Below are 13,432 nucleotides of genomic sequence, written 5' to 3'. Positions count from 1 at the left end.
TGCAGACCAAAATTAGACAAATAGGAGGGCCTCAAGGAAAGCCAACATTTTGGCCCTAGCCTTCCAAGGTCAATTAAGACTCAGGACATATGAGAACTTGTACTGTAACGTCATATAACTCGGTAGTGTCCCAAATTTTCTGATCAAGGAGATTATAGGGCCAAACAGGAACGTGATCAATGATGTAGAGTGTGCCAAAGGAGAGTCACTTGGAGAGAAAACATTCTCTCAGGCTTTCACAGAGAGCACATTGGCCAAGCAATGGCCATGATTCATCCACATGGCTGACACTGATGAAAGATCTACAATCTGAGGTACAGGATCTTAGGATAAATCCTGAGGGGATTTCACTGACCTTATCAGACCCAAAAGCTACAACTCTTGTTGCATAGGTCTTGTTTTACATTGGTTTTAACCATCCAGCAGAAAAGTATAAAAACGAAGTATAAGAAGTAAAGCCATGCTGTTATGTTGAGCTGTGGGGGACTCAGGTTAACAATTTCTGACATTGCCAGTCAAGCGGAAGACCCAATACTATTATGGACTACTGGATTCTTTTAGAATATTTTGCTGAGTTCACACACCTATAATATTCAAATAACGGAACTAAACAAAAGAGGGGATACAGATGAATGTCCATTTTGTATCTGTGTATTCAAAATGGTTAGGATAGATCTATAGTTACATTCTCTTAATGAATAGAGGGATTTGTTCTGATAGTGTTTGTAAATAGGATATCATGTCCGCATCTTGTACAGCAATTAACCACTAGGAAGAATGTATGCAGTGTGTTAATTATTGAAACTGTCCTACCAATTTGGTTTGAAACTGTCTCATCACTATTTGTTTCTCAATAAAATTATGGAAAATAAATAAAAATAAATAAAAACAAAAAAATTGTTTAGAAAAAGTGGCACTTGAGTAATACACCAAAATTTTATTTTATAGCAGAAAACAAATATATCTTAACAGTACCAAATACCTATTTTACCAACCTGGTAATGGTTTCAAAACTCCAAGGTCCTTAAAGTCAGGATCTTAAAGAATTGAGAAAAAAGACAATTAGTCCTAGTCTACATTTATTATTTACAATGATGTTGAATAATATATTATCAAATTATCTAGGAATCAGCCTAAGAAACTCATTAGGGGAAAAGAAATCATAAAATAAAAAGTGCTTGAGAAGGTTAGAACTAAATGTTACATAACATAGTGTTGTAGGCAGCCAAGTGAGATAGAAATATTATAGGAAGTCAGACTGGGCCAGGCCCTCAAAGGAGCCAATATGGAAGACAAAATACCTTGAAACTGAGAGAAACACTCACTTCACTGCGGGTCAGATTTCAAGACAAAAGATTAAACAAATCCACCCATATACCTCCTCAGGGTTGAGCATCAGACATTGATATTCTAAATAGGTCTCTATTAGCTTGAAAATGGGTCACTAACTCAACCTACTAAAGGGAAAGCCCATTCTGTGTTCATGCCCTCTTGCTATGTGACTTGCTTGCCAATTTGATCTTGATGTAATCAATTTTACCTGAGCAATTGTGCTTATAATCATATTAGTTGACCATAGTTTGTCCCACCTCATGCCCAGCAGTTCCCATGTTTCCTGTGTTGGGCCTCCCTCACCTCAGGGATTTGCTCTACAAAAATACCTAGAAAAGGCAGATGTCTGTCTGTCCCTTTCTCAGATGGAAGCTATCTTTCCCTCAATAAATTCTGCCCTTAATCTCCACCGTTCCTAAAATGCATTGTTCAATTTCAGTGAACTCAAATTTGTCCTGGCTACCTTTCAGGTTGGAAGTCTCTTTCCCCCATATTAATAGTATTGTCACTCTTTTTTTTCTTTATAAAAAAAAATTAAGAACTTGCAGTGGCATTCGGGCACCTCATCATCAAACACAAATCTCACTCCTTACCTCTAACTTTGTAGCTGGACAATCAATCATTTTTTAGAAAAATAGATCCATAAGTAATGCAAAGTTTGGGTCAATCTACCTTTGCAAGTCTAATACATTTTGCATATATTTGGGTCTGTATGTTCTATACAGAATTCTTTTGTCTGATTCAAATGATTCTATAAATTGTCAAAAATCCACTTTTTGCCTGGAGTATTGGAGGTACAAAGTTAAGGTACAAAATCTGGGCCTCCTATCCTCTGAATGAATGAACTGTCCTGTTTTCAGGAAACCATCATTTCATAATACTACCTTTCAAGGTTTTCCTCTATTTTCTTTTTCAACTCAGCATTCCCTGACTTTCTCTCAGATGTTTATGGAAAACACAATGCATAAAACTTGGTCCAAGATACTTCCCAGTAGAAATTTCTAGACCAATGAGTATTTCTGCTTATATAAGCTTATTGCCTACTTGTATGTAACAAAGAACTATATGTAGCAGCCAGCTCTTAAACATATTACCGGAACTAAGGAGGCCACTCAAGTGTCTTTTTTTTTTCAGTACTGGGGGTTGATCTGAGAGCCTTTGCACTAAATTGTTTCCTAAGCCTATTTTAAAGTTTTGAAACAGGTCTCACTGAGTCACTAAATTGCTCATACTAATCTTAAATTTATGAGCTTAATTAACTGATTAACATCAGTCTTCTTGAGCATTGGTATTACAGGCATACGAAACCAGACCTGGCTTGCCTATTTGCACTAAGCTGCATGTACAGCCTTCATTTTGTATTCTCAGTCAGGTTCTTGGTAAATTACTGATTTTCTTTTTTACTCTAAATACTGAGATTTTCATTATTCACTGTGTTCCTTAACTATTTAATCTACTGCTCAATTACATGCATTGTTAATATTATCACTTTTTCATTAGAATGTTTTTGCTGTATATACACATAACTATTCCTACTTTTTTCTTTTTGGTGGAAATGTAGTTGGCATTCTCTCTGGTTTTTCTTTTCTTTTTTTTTTTTTTTTCTTAGTTTGGAGGGTAGCATTTGTCATTTTTTTAACTTATGCCAGACAACGTTGCAAGAAATGCCAGTTCTGGGAAATGAATGTTTATTTTATTTTTGTATTAATAGTGATAGTGCTGATGATATTAATAAAAACTGTAGAAAAATATTTTGCAACTCATTTATATTAATCACCAGTAATACCATAGTCATAGAAGTCCCACATGGCCTGAAAAAACAAAAATATTTTTGAAATGACTTTAGTTGTATTTAATAATACAAAGTTTGATTGATAATCTGAGGTTATATGGGGTTAATGACAAATTATACAGATTAAAATTAAGTTGGTTTTAATAACTAACATCCTAATATCTAGATGTCTCCTCAAATCTGCTCTTGACACACCATCTGAATAAATTTCTGAAAATACAAGTCTAATTATGATACCAACTGGCTTTCCTTGGCCCGCACAATGATACCACAGCCCTCTGCTCTTGCTCCCCACTCCCCAGCCCCATGGTGCTTGGCTCCACCCTCTCCTTTCTGTTCACACCCATCCACATGTCTCAAAGATGCTCAAGGGTGCTGCTGCAAGTGGAGTACTAACTTCCTCTTACCTGTGTGCAGTGCTTTTCCTCCAGGTCTTTGGAGACCTGGTTTTTCTTTGTTTGTTTATTTTTGCCATATATCCATTGGTTCCATATTTACATTTTCAGAGAACCGTTCAGTGACAATCCTCTAAAGTACCATTGCCTCTAATTTTCTTGCTCTCCCCTTGCAGGTTCTTATTACAGTTTACCATCACGCTAGTATTTGCTTTTTACTTTTCACCAGCCATCTGCTCCTACTAGCCCTTAACAAAATGCACTCTATACAGGAACTATGTTTCTTGATTCCTTCGCTCTTCAGGACACACAGCGCAGTAGGCACATAATAAATGTCACTGAATTAAACATAATTCATTGAATATAGAAAACAATTAAATTTGCTGAGATGATATTCCTGCATATTTGTGCATTAGCTAGACCTTATACTTATACTTTTTCAATCCACAGGAGTTCACAGGAGATACATCGCAGGGAGCATTCTAGTGAGACCACCTGGCAGAGACTTAGAACGTACTGTCCTAGCTGTCTTGCAGGTACATACAGTTGACCACATGACAGTTCTGCTCAGTTAACTGAAGACCAAAGGTTGGAACTGCAATGTGGGCTCATAAAAGCTCCTTGAGAAACATCCTCCAGCAGTTAATTTAAAAAACAATGGCTGGCGAGATAGCTAAGCAGTCTAAAAACACATGCATAGACAAGCTTAGTCAGGCACAGGGCATCCCTGGTACCATGTGCCCTCAGGGTGAGCTGAGTCAGCAAAAACAAAACAAAGAAAAACAAAACAGAACTTGGGGCTGGGGAGATGGCTCAGTGGAATAAGCGCTTCCAGGGCAAGGGCAAGGGCAAGGGCAAGGGTAAGGGCAAGGGCAACGGCCTGAGTTTAATTCCCAGTTCTGAAAAAAAAAAAAAAAAAAAAAAAAAAAAAAAAGATACCTACAAAAGTATTTTGAAAACACCGAACTTCACAGTTTCACATCTTAAGTGATTATGTAGAGCACACAGCATTTTCCTTGACTCAAGTTATACTTTATATGAGCAAATAATCAATTATTTGAAATTGCTACAATTTTAGATTTTTAAAAAATATTATCACCATTTTTGTTCCCCTAATTTAGAGGTATGTCCTTTATGGATCTAAAGGTCAAACTATTTTTACTGCAAAGGTAAAATATTACTTCGTCTTCAATAGTCTCATTTTATTAAAAATTCATAGCAAATGGCAAGGTGGCACATGCCTGTAATCCCAGCACTATGGAGGCTGAGGCAAGAGGAATCAACTGCCTTGAGCCTGAGCTACATAGTGAGCTCAAAGCTTTCCTGAACTACTTAGTGAGACCCTTTCTCAAAACAAAACCAAACAAAACAATACATGACAATAGCTAATGAAGAAATTGTACGCGCACGCGCGTGCATGTGTATGTATGTGTGTGTCTAATGTATTTGGTTGTTACAGGGTCTCAATGTGCAGCTTGAACTTTTTGTGAGCCTCCTGTTTTCAGCCTTTCCAGTGCTGCGATTACAGGCATGTGCCACTATGCCTGGACTCTGGCTCAGCCTGACCTGGGGGCGGGGCTGGCCTGGCATGTGGTGCTGGGATCCAACTACAGTCCCTGCGCTTGCCTAAGCTTGCCTAAGCAGGCACTTTACCTCACTGAACTATCTTTCCAGCCCAGAATTTGCTTGTGTTTTTAAGAATATTCTAAGGTACAGAACTTTTGGCTAATAATGATGTGAATTTTCAGAGTTTGGTTCAGTTTGTTCTCAGTGATTTTACTGGACTCTTGACTGGCCATCTTGTGTTCTCATCAATATAACCCCACAATGGGCTGGAGAAATAGCTCAGTGGCTTAAGCACCTGCCTGGAAATGTAACCCAACTATAATCTAAAAGCTGTTGTCTTGAAATTTCATACTTTTTCTTGACTTGACACAGAAGTATAGCAAGTGTAAGTATACTTTGTCCTTTATTATGTGAGTCTATTTTTACATCTGTGTATTTATCCATTTATATAGTTTAAGATCTTTTATAAATATTTAGATTCTATCTAAAAGTACAGAAATTTTAAAACTTAATTACATTTCTCTTCAAATAAAAGACAACGTGTTTCTACTTTATTTATTTTATGGATATTTATATTAGGAAAAGGAGATTAATTGAAAGACTCACTTTCTCCCCCTTGGCTATTCTATGTTTTTTATTTATTTATTTATTTATTTATTTATTTATTTATTGGAACAGGGATTGAACTCAGGCCCTTGTGCTTGCCAGGGAAGCACTTATTCCACTGAGCCATCTCCCTGGCTCCCTATTCTATTAATTTAAAGGGGCAAAGAGTAGATGAAACTATCATTTCAAATAGGTTTCTTATTTATGAGAAGGAAAAAAACATTTCAAATAAAATGAGAAAAGCTGCAGTCAGAATGAAAATATAACAAAATTTACCTTTCAATTAATTTTATGGACCTTTTTAAGACAAAAAGCATTTTGTGATAGTCTTATTTTAACAGTTTGATCACCAAGTTATATTAAGACAAATAATTAGGAGATCTAACAATTAGGACTACATTGTAGACAGGCAGACATTATTACCTTGGTAAAAGACCAGCATCGTTTGTCAAGTTAAAGCTGGACAGACACAAGCATCTTCCAGCGTATGCTATCGGATGGCTTCGCCTGAGATGCACACAGTCAGCTGAGCAACTAACAAAGCCCTTTGTACCCGTCATTGCTGAGTGCACACTAGATAAAAAGGAAGCCAAGAAACCAAAGCCCAGGAAATTCGGGCCCCATAAAAAAGAAGAAAAAACAGGCCACACTCCAACCAGACAGTTGTGGAATGAACATTTTAGCCTGAAGAGGAAGACAGAGTTGATAACTGCTCTGCCATGTTATCTTTTACAGTCAACACTGAACTGCCTTATTCTGCCTGAGTTGGCTCAACATCAGCATAAACCAATCACTAAAGATCATCTTGTGCACATGGTTGGCAACAGACGTAAGAGATGATGAAATATTTAAAGCATTGGATTGCTTTCACATTCAATGGATTATAATAGAACTTCTGGGTTGACATTTGTGTTGGTGGTGCAAGAGCAGTGATGGGTGACACTCCAGATGCCTCAGCAGTCAGGAAGGCAGCGCCAGGCCTAGCATCTAGTGTTCATTGTATAACTCACTGCAGTGCATTTTTCAAGAGAAAAGACAGTTCTTAAAAATCTCCTCGATGAAGTACAAAAACTATTTTCAATATCTAGAATATTTAATAAATTCTTGATATTCTATAGGATAAAATCTTAAATATGAATGAAGCACTCAACTGCAGACTGACTTCTTTGACGGTTTTCCTAAGTCTTTTGCGAATGTTTTAATTGTAAATGGCATTGATTGTTTTTTCATGGAGCATCAATTTTGTTTGAAAGACACATTGCAATCATTTAGCTTTAGATATTTGGCAGACATTTGCCTGACAAGTGAACAAAACTAATCTGTTGACTTGAAGGAAAAACAACTGACAATATTTGTTGCCAATAATAAAATTTAAGCTTCAAGTAAAGAAAATGTGTTTGCCACTGTGCTCTTGACTGCTTCACAAGCCTAAAGATGCTTAAAATGAGATTGATGCTGATATGAGTAAATATGATTTTTGATATTGACTAAAGAAATGTGTCAATACTTGGATCATCTGCTTGATAATGATACCAAAAGTTCCAGATTAATAATGCAGGATGTTAAACAATCAGGCACAGGGAGGTCATTTCAACAGAAAAATGCACTGACGGATTTTTTTTTTAATGTATTTGGTACAGGGTCTCACTATGCAGCTCAGACTCGTAGTGATCCTCCTATTTTCAGGTTCCTCACTGCTGACAGATTTTAATAAAACAAATACTAAGTAATTCATTGATGTAGTTTTACAGTATATACCACACTAAAAATGTATCACTTGCCCAGAATTGGTGTAGTATAAAACAGTAGCCATTATTATTTGAAAGGTCCAAAAATAATCCCCTTTATGAACTACACAACCCTGTAAAACTAGATTCTCATCATCTACTTCTACCAAAGCAATATATTAAAAGATTTATGATATAATCAGATGTGAGAATACAGTCATCTTCTAGCAAGCCAGGCAACAGATTTACAAAATAAAAAAAAATAATCATTCTGCTAAATAATACTTCAGTGCCTTAATATTATTTGATGGCTTAATAAAATAGGCTAGATATTTTAATACAGTGGTATCTTGGTTCATAAATTTTATTATTTCCACATTATGGTCACAAATCAAATTGGATTAGAACCAAATCAAATTTCTCCATAAAGTCCACATTGAAACTAAATGTTGATTTTTATTTGGTTCCGTTCAATTTGCTTTGTGACCAGAACTGAAAATTAAGTTTGTGAACTAAGGTGTACTGTAATTGGTTTATTGGTGTAATTTTTATATATATATTAACAAATATCTCTTTAAATTCTTAGTTTAAGTAGATAATATGACAGATGTTAGCTAAAGCAAGAGAAAATTCTTGGAAGTCTTCACTAATTCTTAAGAGGAAAAATGGGTTTTAAGACCCACAAGCTTCAGAACCTCTGCTCTTATCAAGACATCATGGATGTCTTCTGTCCATAAAGCTGTAGGTTACAAGTTAATCACATGCTGGGAGTTTGAATCCAGCCTGAGGAATTTTAGTGATTTAGCAAGATACTGCCTCAAAATGAAAAATGAGAAAGGCCTGGAATATACATCAATGCAAGGGCCATTCTTTCAATGCTCAGGAGCAAAGGACAAGAACAAAAAGTTAGCATAACAAATGAACTAAATTTTAGAAGTCATAGGGCCTCCCCAATTTTGTACACAAATGAAATAAAATAAATCTATGTAACTAAATGTATATATAGCTTTGTGGTGAAAAGAACACCAGACGCAGAGCGCACACCTCCAACCCGCAGGCATGTGTGAAGACTTGCTCCTCAAGGGCAGCATCCAACTCTTACTCATCTCATAGCTAGTGTTCACTGCGTAGTTACTTGCTCTGTCACATTTAATGAAAAAGTTATTTGAGTTTAGTTAGATGAAAATAGCATTACTGTAATAAAAATACATGAGATATTTTAATCATTCAATGAAATAAATCATTCTGTGACATTATGATGTATTTAATACTATAATGCCTGTTTTACAACTGAAGGAAACAGATACAGATAGCTTACGTGACTGTATTCCCTACAGTTGTAAAAAAAAGAAAATGACTAGGTGTATTCATAAGTGTAATTAATGGTTTTGTACAGACCATCTTGAAATTTTAAGTAGAATGTAACTTGATTGTAGACTCATAATACTCAGAATGCCATCAGGTCTTCTGAACCTCTCTGAACTTTCATCTGAGCTATTCTCTGCTTAATGACATAAAACAATTTTATGCATAGAAGTGATAACACAATTTTTTGGCATGGAAAAATGTGTTTCAAGAAGATGTTTGACAGCTCAGCAGACTAGAGCACCTGCTTAGGCAGAGTGCAGTGGCCAGGGTTCAATCGCTAGTGGGCTGTGCTGGCTCCACCCATGGGGGGCGCACTAAGACAGTGATTGAGACTGGGTGTGGTGGCGCACACCCATAATCCCAGCACTTGGGAGGCTGAAAACAGGAGAATCACTAAGAGTCCGATCTATGTAATGAAACATGTAGACCCTGTACTAAATATAGGGGAAAAAAAAATGTTTGAAGTATGGTTAAAATATGCAAATATATTTCAAAATAATTTTATAAAATAAAGACAGTGGATATTTTCCATTTGTTTTACAAGGAATAAATTAGGACTATAAGGTGAAAGCTGACTATGAGCTGGGCAGCAGGAAGTCAGACGCTGTCTTTGGGAAGCAAATACCTACACATGCGTGGTGGTGCAGAGGGAGTGTGCTCACCTACCTATGGTGCTCATTCCACCCCAAAGCCTCAAGGATTCTGGGGTGGGCTCTTCTGTGCATATGACAGCTTTGAGTTAATAACAAATTTTCTCATGCTTACAAGCTACAAAAGATGTTCAGAGAAGTTATTTTATCTTATATTTATCTGATAAAATGGGTATGGGAAGTGGACAAAAGAGGACAAAAGATTCAGGGAAAAGGCTTAGTCCTCTTATTTCAAGGAATAAATTCCTTGATTTGGGAATTTACTGTTTAGTTTCTGTTGTCTCATCTCCACACGTTCTCATATGTACATACATTATTCTAAAATCAAGATCAAGAAATCTTCTTATCACCTGATGCTGGAAAAATCCTTTACAAAATCCCATCATTGGTCCTCAGGATTCTTTAATTACTACTACGTAGCAGAAGTTAGTATGTTCATTGTTTTCTTGCCCACTAATACTGAACATGCCTTTTGTTATCTATGTCTTTTCAGAGGATAAATCTGATCAACTCCTTTCTCAACTAAATACAAAACAAAACCTTTTTCTTTGCTTTATTTTCTCCTCTCTACTCATTCCTACCTGTCTTCACTCAATTCTCAGGTGAAACTTCTTAAGACAAGAGAGCCCCATATCCATATCTACTGCTAGGTTTCTGAAGCCCTGTGATGTCTGGGGACACATCTTTATTGAAACAGTTCTTGCAGACTAACTGCATGGTGAACAACCAGTTTTCCAGTTCCATTATTTTTTGTATGTGACATCTCACAGAGCTCTCTTCTTTTCTTACTCAAGTTTGAAAATCACACAGTTTACAGATTTTTAAAATTAGTTATTATTTAAAGTATTATTATAAAATCAAGATCAAGAAATCTTCGTAACAGAGCCAGCCAAATAGCTTAGAGGATCAAAGTACCTACAGTAAGTACCTACCTAAGTAGGCTTAGGGGATAGGGGTTGGATCCCTGGGCCAGCCATGCTGGCCCCATGCCCAGGGCGCACTGAGAGGGCAATTGAGACTGGGCATTGTGGGGCACACCTGTAATCCCAGCTCTTGGGAGGCTGTAAACAGGCGAATCACTAGAGTCTGATCTAGTAGTGAGACCTTGAACACCCTGTAGACCCTTTCCCTAAAATAAAAAAAAAAAAAAATCTTCATAGCATAGTACTACGATAGATTGCATACTCCTATTATTATTATTTTAATAATTCATTTTGTTATGTTCAAAGATCATCACTCTAGCATTAAATTCATAAGACAGTGTTTAAAATCTCTTTTACCCATATATTGCTTGCTCTCTGCAGGTGACTGGAAATTATAGCTTCTCATTTTGAGTCTGTTTTCCTAATGATTTTAATGTAGACATGGATTTATGAATCGTGACTTTTGCCTACATAAGTGTAGCATAAAATTCATTCATAAATACATTTAAGAAATCAAAATTTGCTGAATTTATAGGAAAGTTGTTTTTAAGGGCTTTAAATATTGTTGACATTTGCATGGCTTATATACTTTTTCTGTTTCATTTGTTGAAATATAGTTTTATCATAGTTTCTGTATTCATATTTTGAGCAGATGGAGAAAACATAACTACTTGGATAATATTAGCAACTAGAAGGTGGGATTCACTTGGGTTCACATTACATAGACTTTTACAAACTTTATTCAATATTCTCAGTATTGTCCTTAGAGAAAATATGCACATTTACTGAATAAAATAAAGGAAAACTTCTGGAAGAAGACATCATAAAGAGAGAGAGAGAGAAAAAAAAAAAAACAGGATGGAATAGATAAAATCAAACAAACAACAGATAATCCAAAAACAGGATGATGTTTCTTATTTTCTCAGAATGCCCTTGTTCACTCAGCAGTTGGTACAATTTCGATCAAATGTGATTCAAACCAAGCATCCCTCCTGAACCATGTTTTCAGTAGTGCTGATTTAGCAGGACATTTAGTGCTGTACCACTGTGGTGCCAACACTGGGAGAGACTGATACATCTCTGCTGTCCTCTTTTTCTCAGTTGCTCTGTATTAACTTGGCCATAATACACATTAGTGCCCACTGGCATTCACAGAGTGTGGTGCAATAAAGTGGAAAAGGGAAGAAGTGCCAGTCATAGACCGTTGTAGAGTGGACACCACTGTCATGAAGGTGCAGGATTAGGTCTGAGGCTGATACCTAAAGACTGAGAGCAAAAGGAGCATTCTATGAGGTGATATGAGTCCAGGAGCAATCAACTGCTTTGGGCACTGGCTGAGCAGGTGAGGCTCAACAGCAGAGGAAAGTGGCCAGCTTCTGGCTCACCAAGACGAAAGTGGTGGTGACACGTCAGGGGTGTGTGTGTGTGTGTGTGTGTGTGTGTGTGTGTGTGTGTGCATGACCTGGTACCATTCTCTTCTATCCTATTTATGTCACTGTAAACTAAGTAAATCATATCAATGGCAACTAAGAAAGAAAACACTCTTCAATGAGAAGTTATGTTTTCTAAAATTGTAAATATAAATGTAAGCATCCTGAAGATGCCTTTGATGTTATAGCTAAATAGACTTAGAAAAGACATAAAAATGCTACATAAGCGATGCAAATGTCACTTCAAGACTTGACTGCTTCTGCTTCTAACAAATCTGATGAACCTCAGCTCCTCTTAAATAGTTTTGGAACAATCTCGAATTGGAAACTTGAGAGTGTCCTCTGTTCTGCCCTTGGCGAGGACACTAGGGGTTTATGCCAGGCACTAGCAGCAGAGTCATCGTGGAACTGGAAGAAAAGAGAAAAAGCAGAATACCATGTGCTGCCCCTGCCAACAGACGGGTGTGGGAGCAAACACGAGACTCCTCATGATAAATCCTGGAGAGGCTCATGGAATGGGCTGAAGAACATACATTACTGCCAGCCTGCGTTAGGACTTGAGGTTATCATAATTTGTCTTTAAATGTAAATGTGTGCTACCTCCCTCCCTCTTCCTTGGTCCTAGCAACTGGTCCTGAGGCACTGTGCATGCAGCAAACATGCTCTAGCACCAAGTATATGCCAAGTACTCCTAAGGTTTTAAGTCACTACTCTCAGGGTAGGAATCTTCATCAAGGCTAGCGTCTGGGATCTAGGCATGTGTCTGTTCATCAAATCAACAAAATCTAGCTACATAAAATAGCTGGATGATACATATAAATAATACATGAAAGTCATTTGATACATATGGATTTAGAAACATTGAAATTAATATGAGAAATGATATGCCAGTCAAAATATAAAAAAAACTTCTATAACTAGATTATGTTAAACAAAATGGATTTAAAAGCAAAATGAAAATATACAATCAAAAAGTAGCTCTTCAACTTGGCTCAGATACAATGCAAAATCCTACAAATGTCAACTAGTTAATGAATGAGACATAGGTTTGCTACACAGAAACTGCTATGTAAATGTGAATTATTCTATGCATAAATAATTCAAAATCTGAACTCCTGAATGGATACAAATAGCCCTATTTAAAATACTTCAATATTTTACTACCCTATCGCATCATTTCCAATCAAATACTATTAACAATGCTTATTGGCTGTTATGCATTTTACTTATTTTCATTATGCAGTATTTACATGTGGGTGTCAATCAGAAATTCCACTTATTCCTTCCCATGCCTGGGATTGGCTTGAGAATTACTACAGAATGTCTGCAATGGTTCTTACTACTTGTTCACAGGTAGCCAAATGCCTTGATACTCATTCTACAAACATGTAGCATCATATGCTGAGTAATAAAAATCCTTTTATGATGATTTAGCCCTCAAGTTATATCTATATTGTAGGTAATAACACCAATAAAGTAACCTAAATAGCCATAAAGAAATTCTTTTTTTTTTTTTTTAATGTATTTGGTACAGGGTCTTACTACACAGCTCAGACTCCTAGTGAGCCTCCTGTTTTCAGCATTCCCAGTGCTGGTGTACCACCACACATGGTCTTGGTGGCCAGCTCAGCATGGCCCTGGGG

General features: G+C 36.6%; 1 protein-coding gene across 2 annotated transcripts in view; it reads right to left on the bottom strand.

Moving 5' to 3' along the window:
• Window positions 1-13,432, bottom strand: part of Neto1 (neuropilin and tolloid like 1) — a 116,555-nt gene that overhangs the window by 40,488 nt on the left and 62,635 nt on the right. For both annotated transcript variants that reach the window (XM_004647309.3, XM_023707580.1), the window contains exon 5: window positions 996-1,037. In XM_004647309.3, coding sequence (XP_004647366.1) covers window positions 996-1,037 — 42 coding nt within the window. The remainder of the gene's footprint in view (window positions 1-995; window positions 1,038-13,432) is intronic.

The sequence above is a fragment of the Octodon degus genome, unplaced genomic scaffold (assembly GCF_000260255.1).
Source record: "Octodon degus isolate 3935 unplaced genomic scaffold, OctDeg1.0 scaffold00300, whole genome shotgun sequence".
Lineage (NCBI taxonomy): Eukaryota > Metazoa > Chordata > Mammalia > Rodentia > Octodontidae > Octodon > Octodon degus.
The sequence above is the reverse complement of the archived record's forward strand: the minus strand, read 5'-3'. Positions and strand labels throughout refer to the sequence as shown.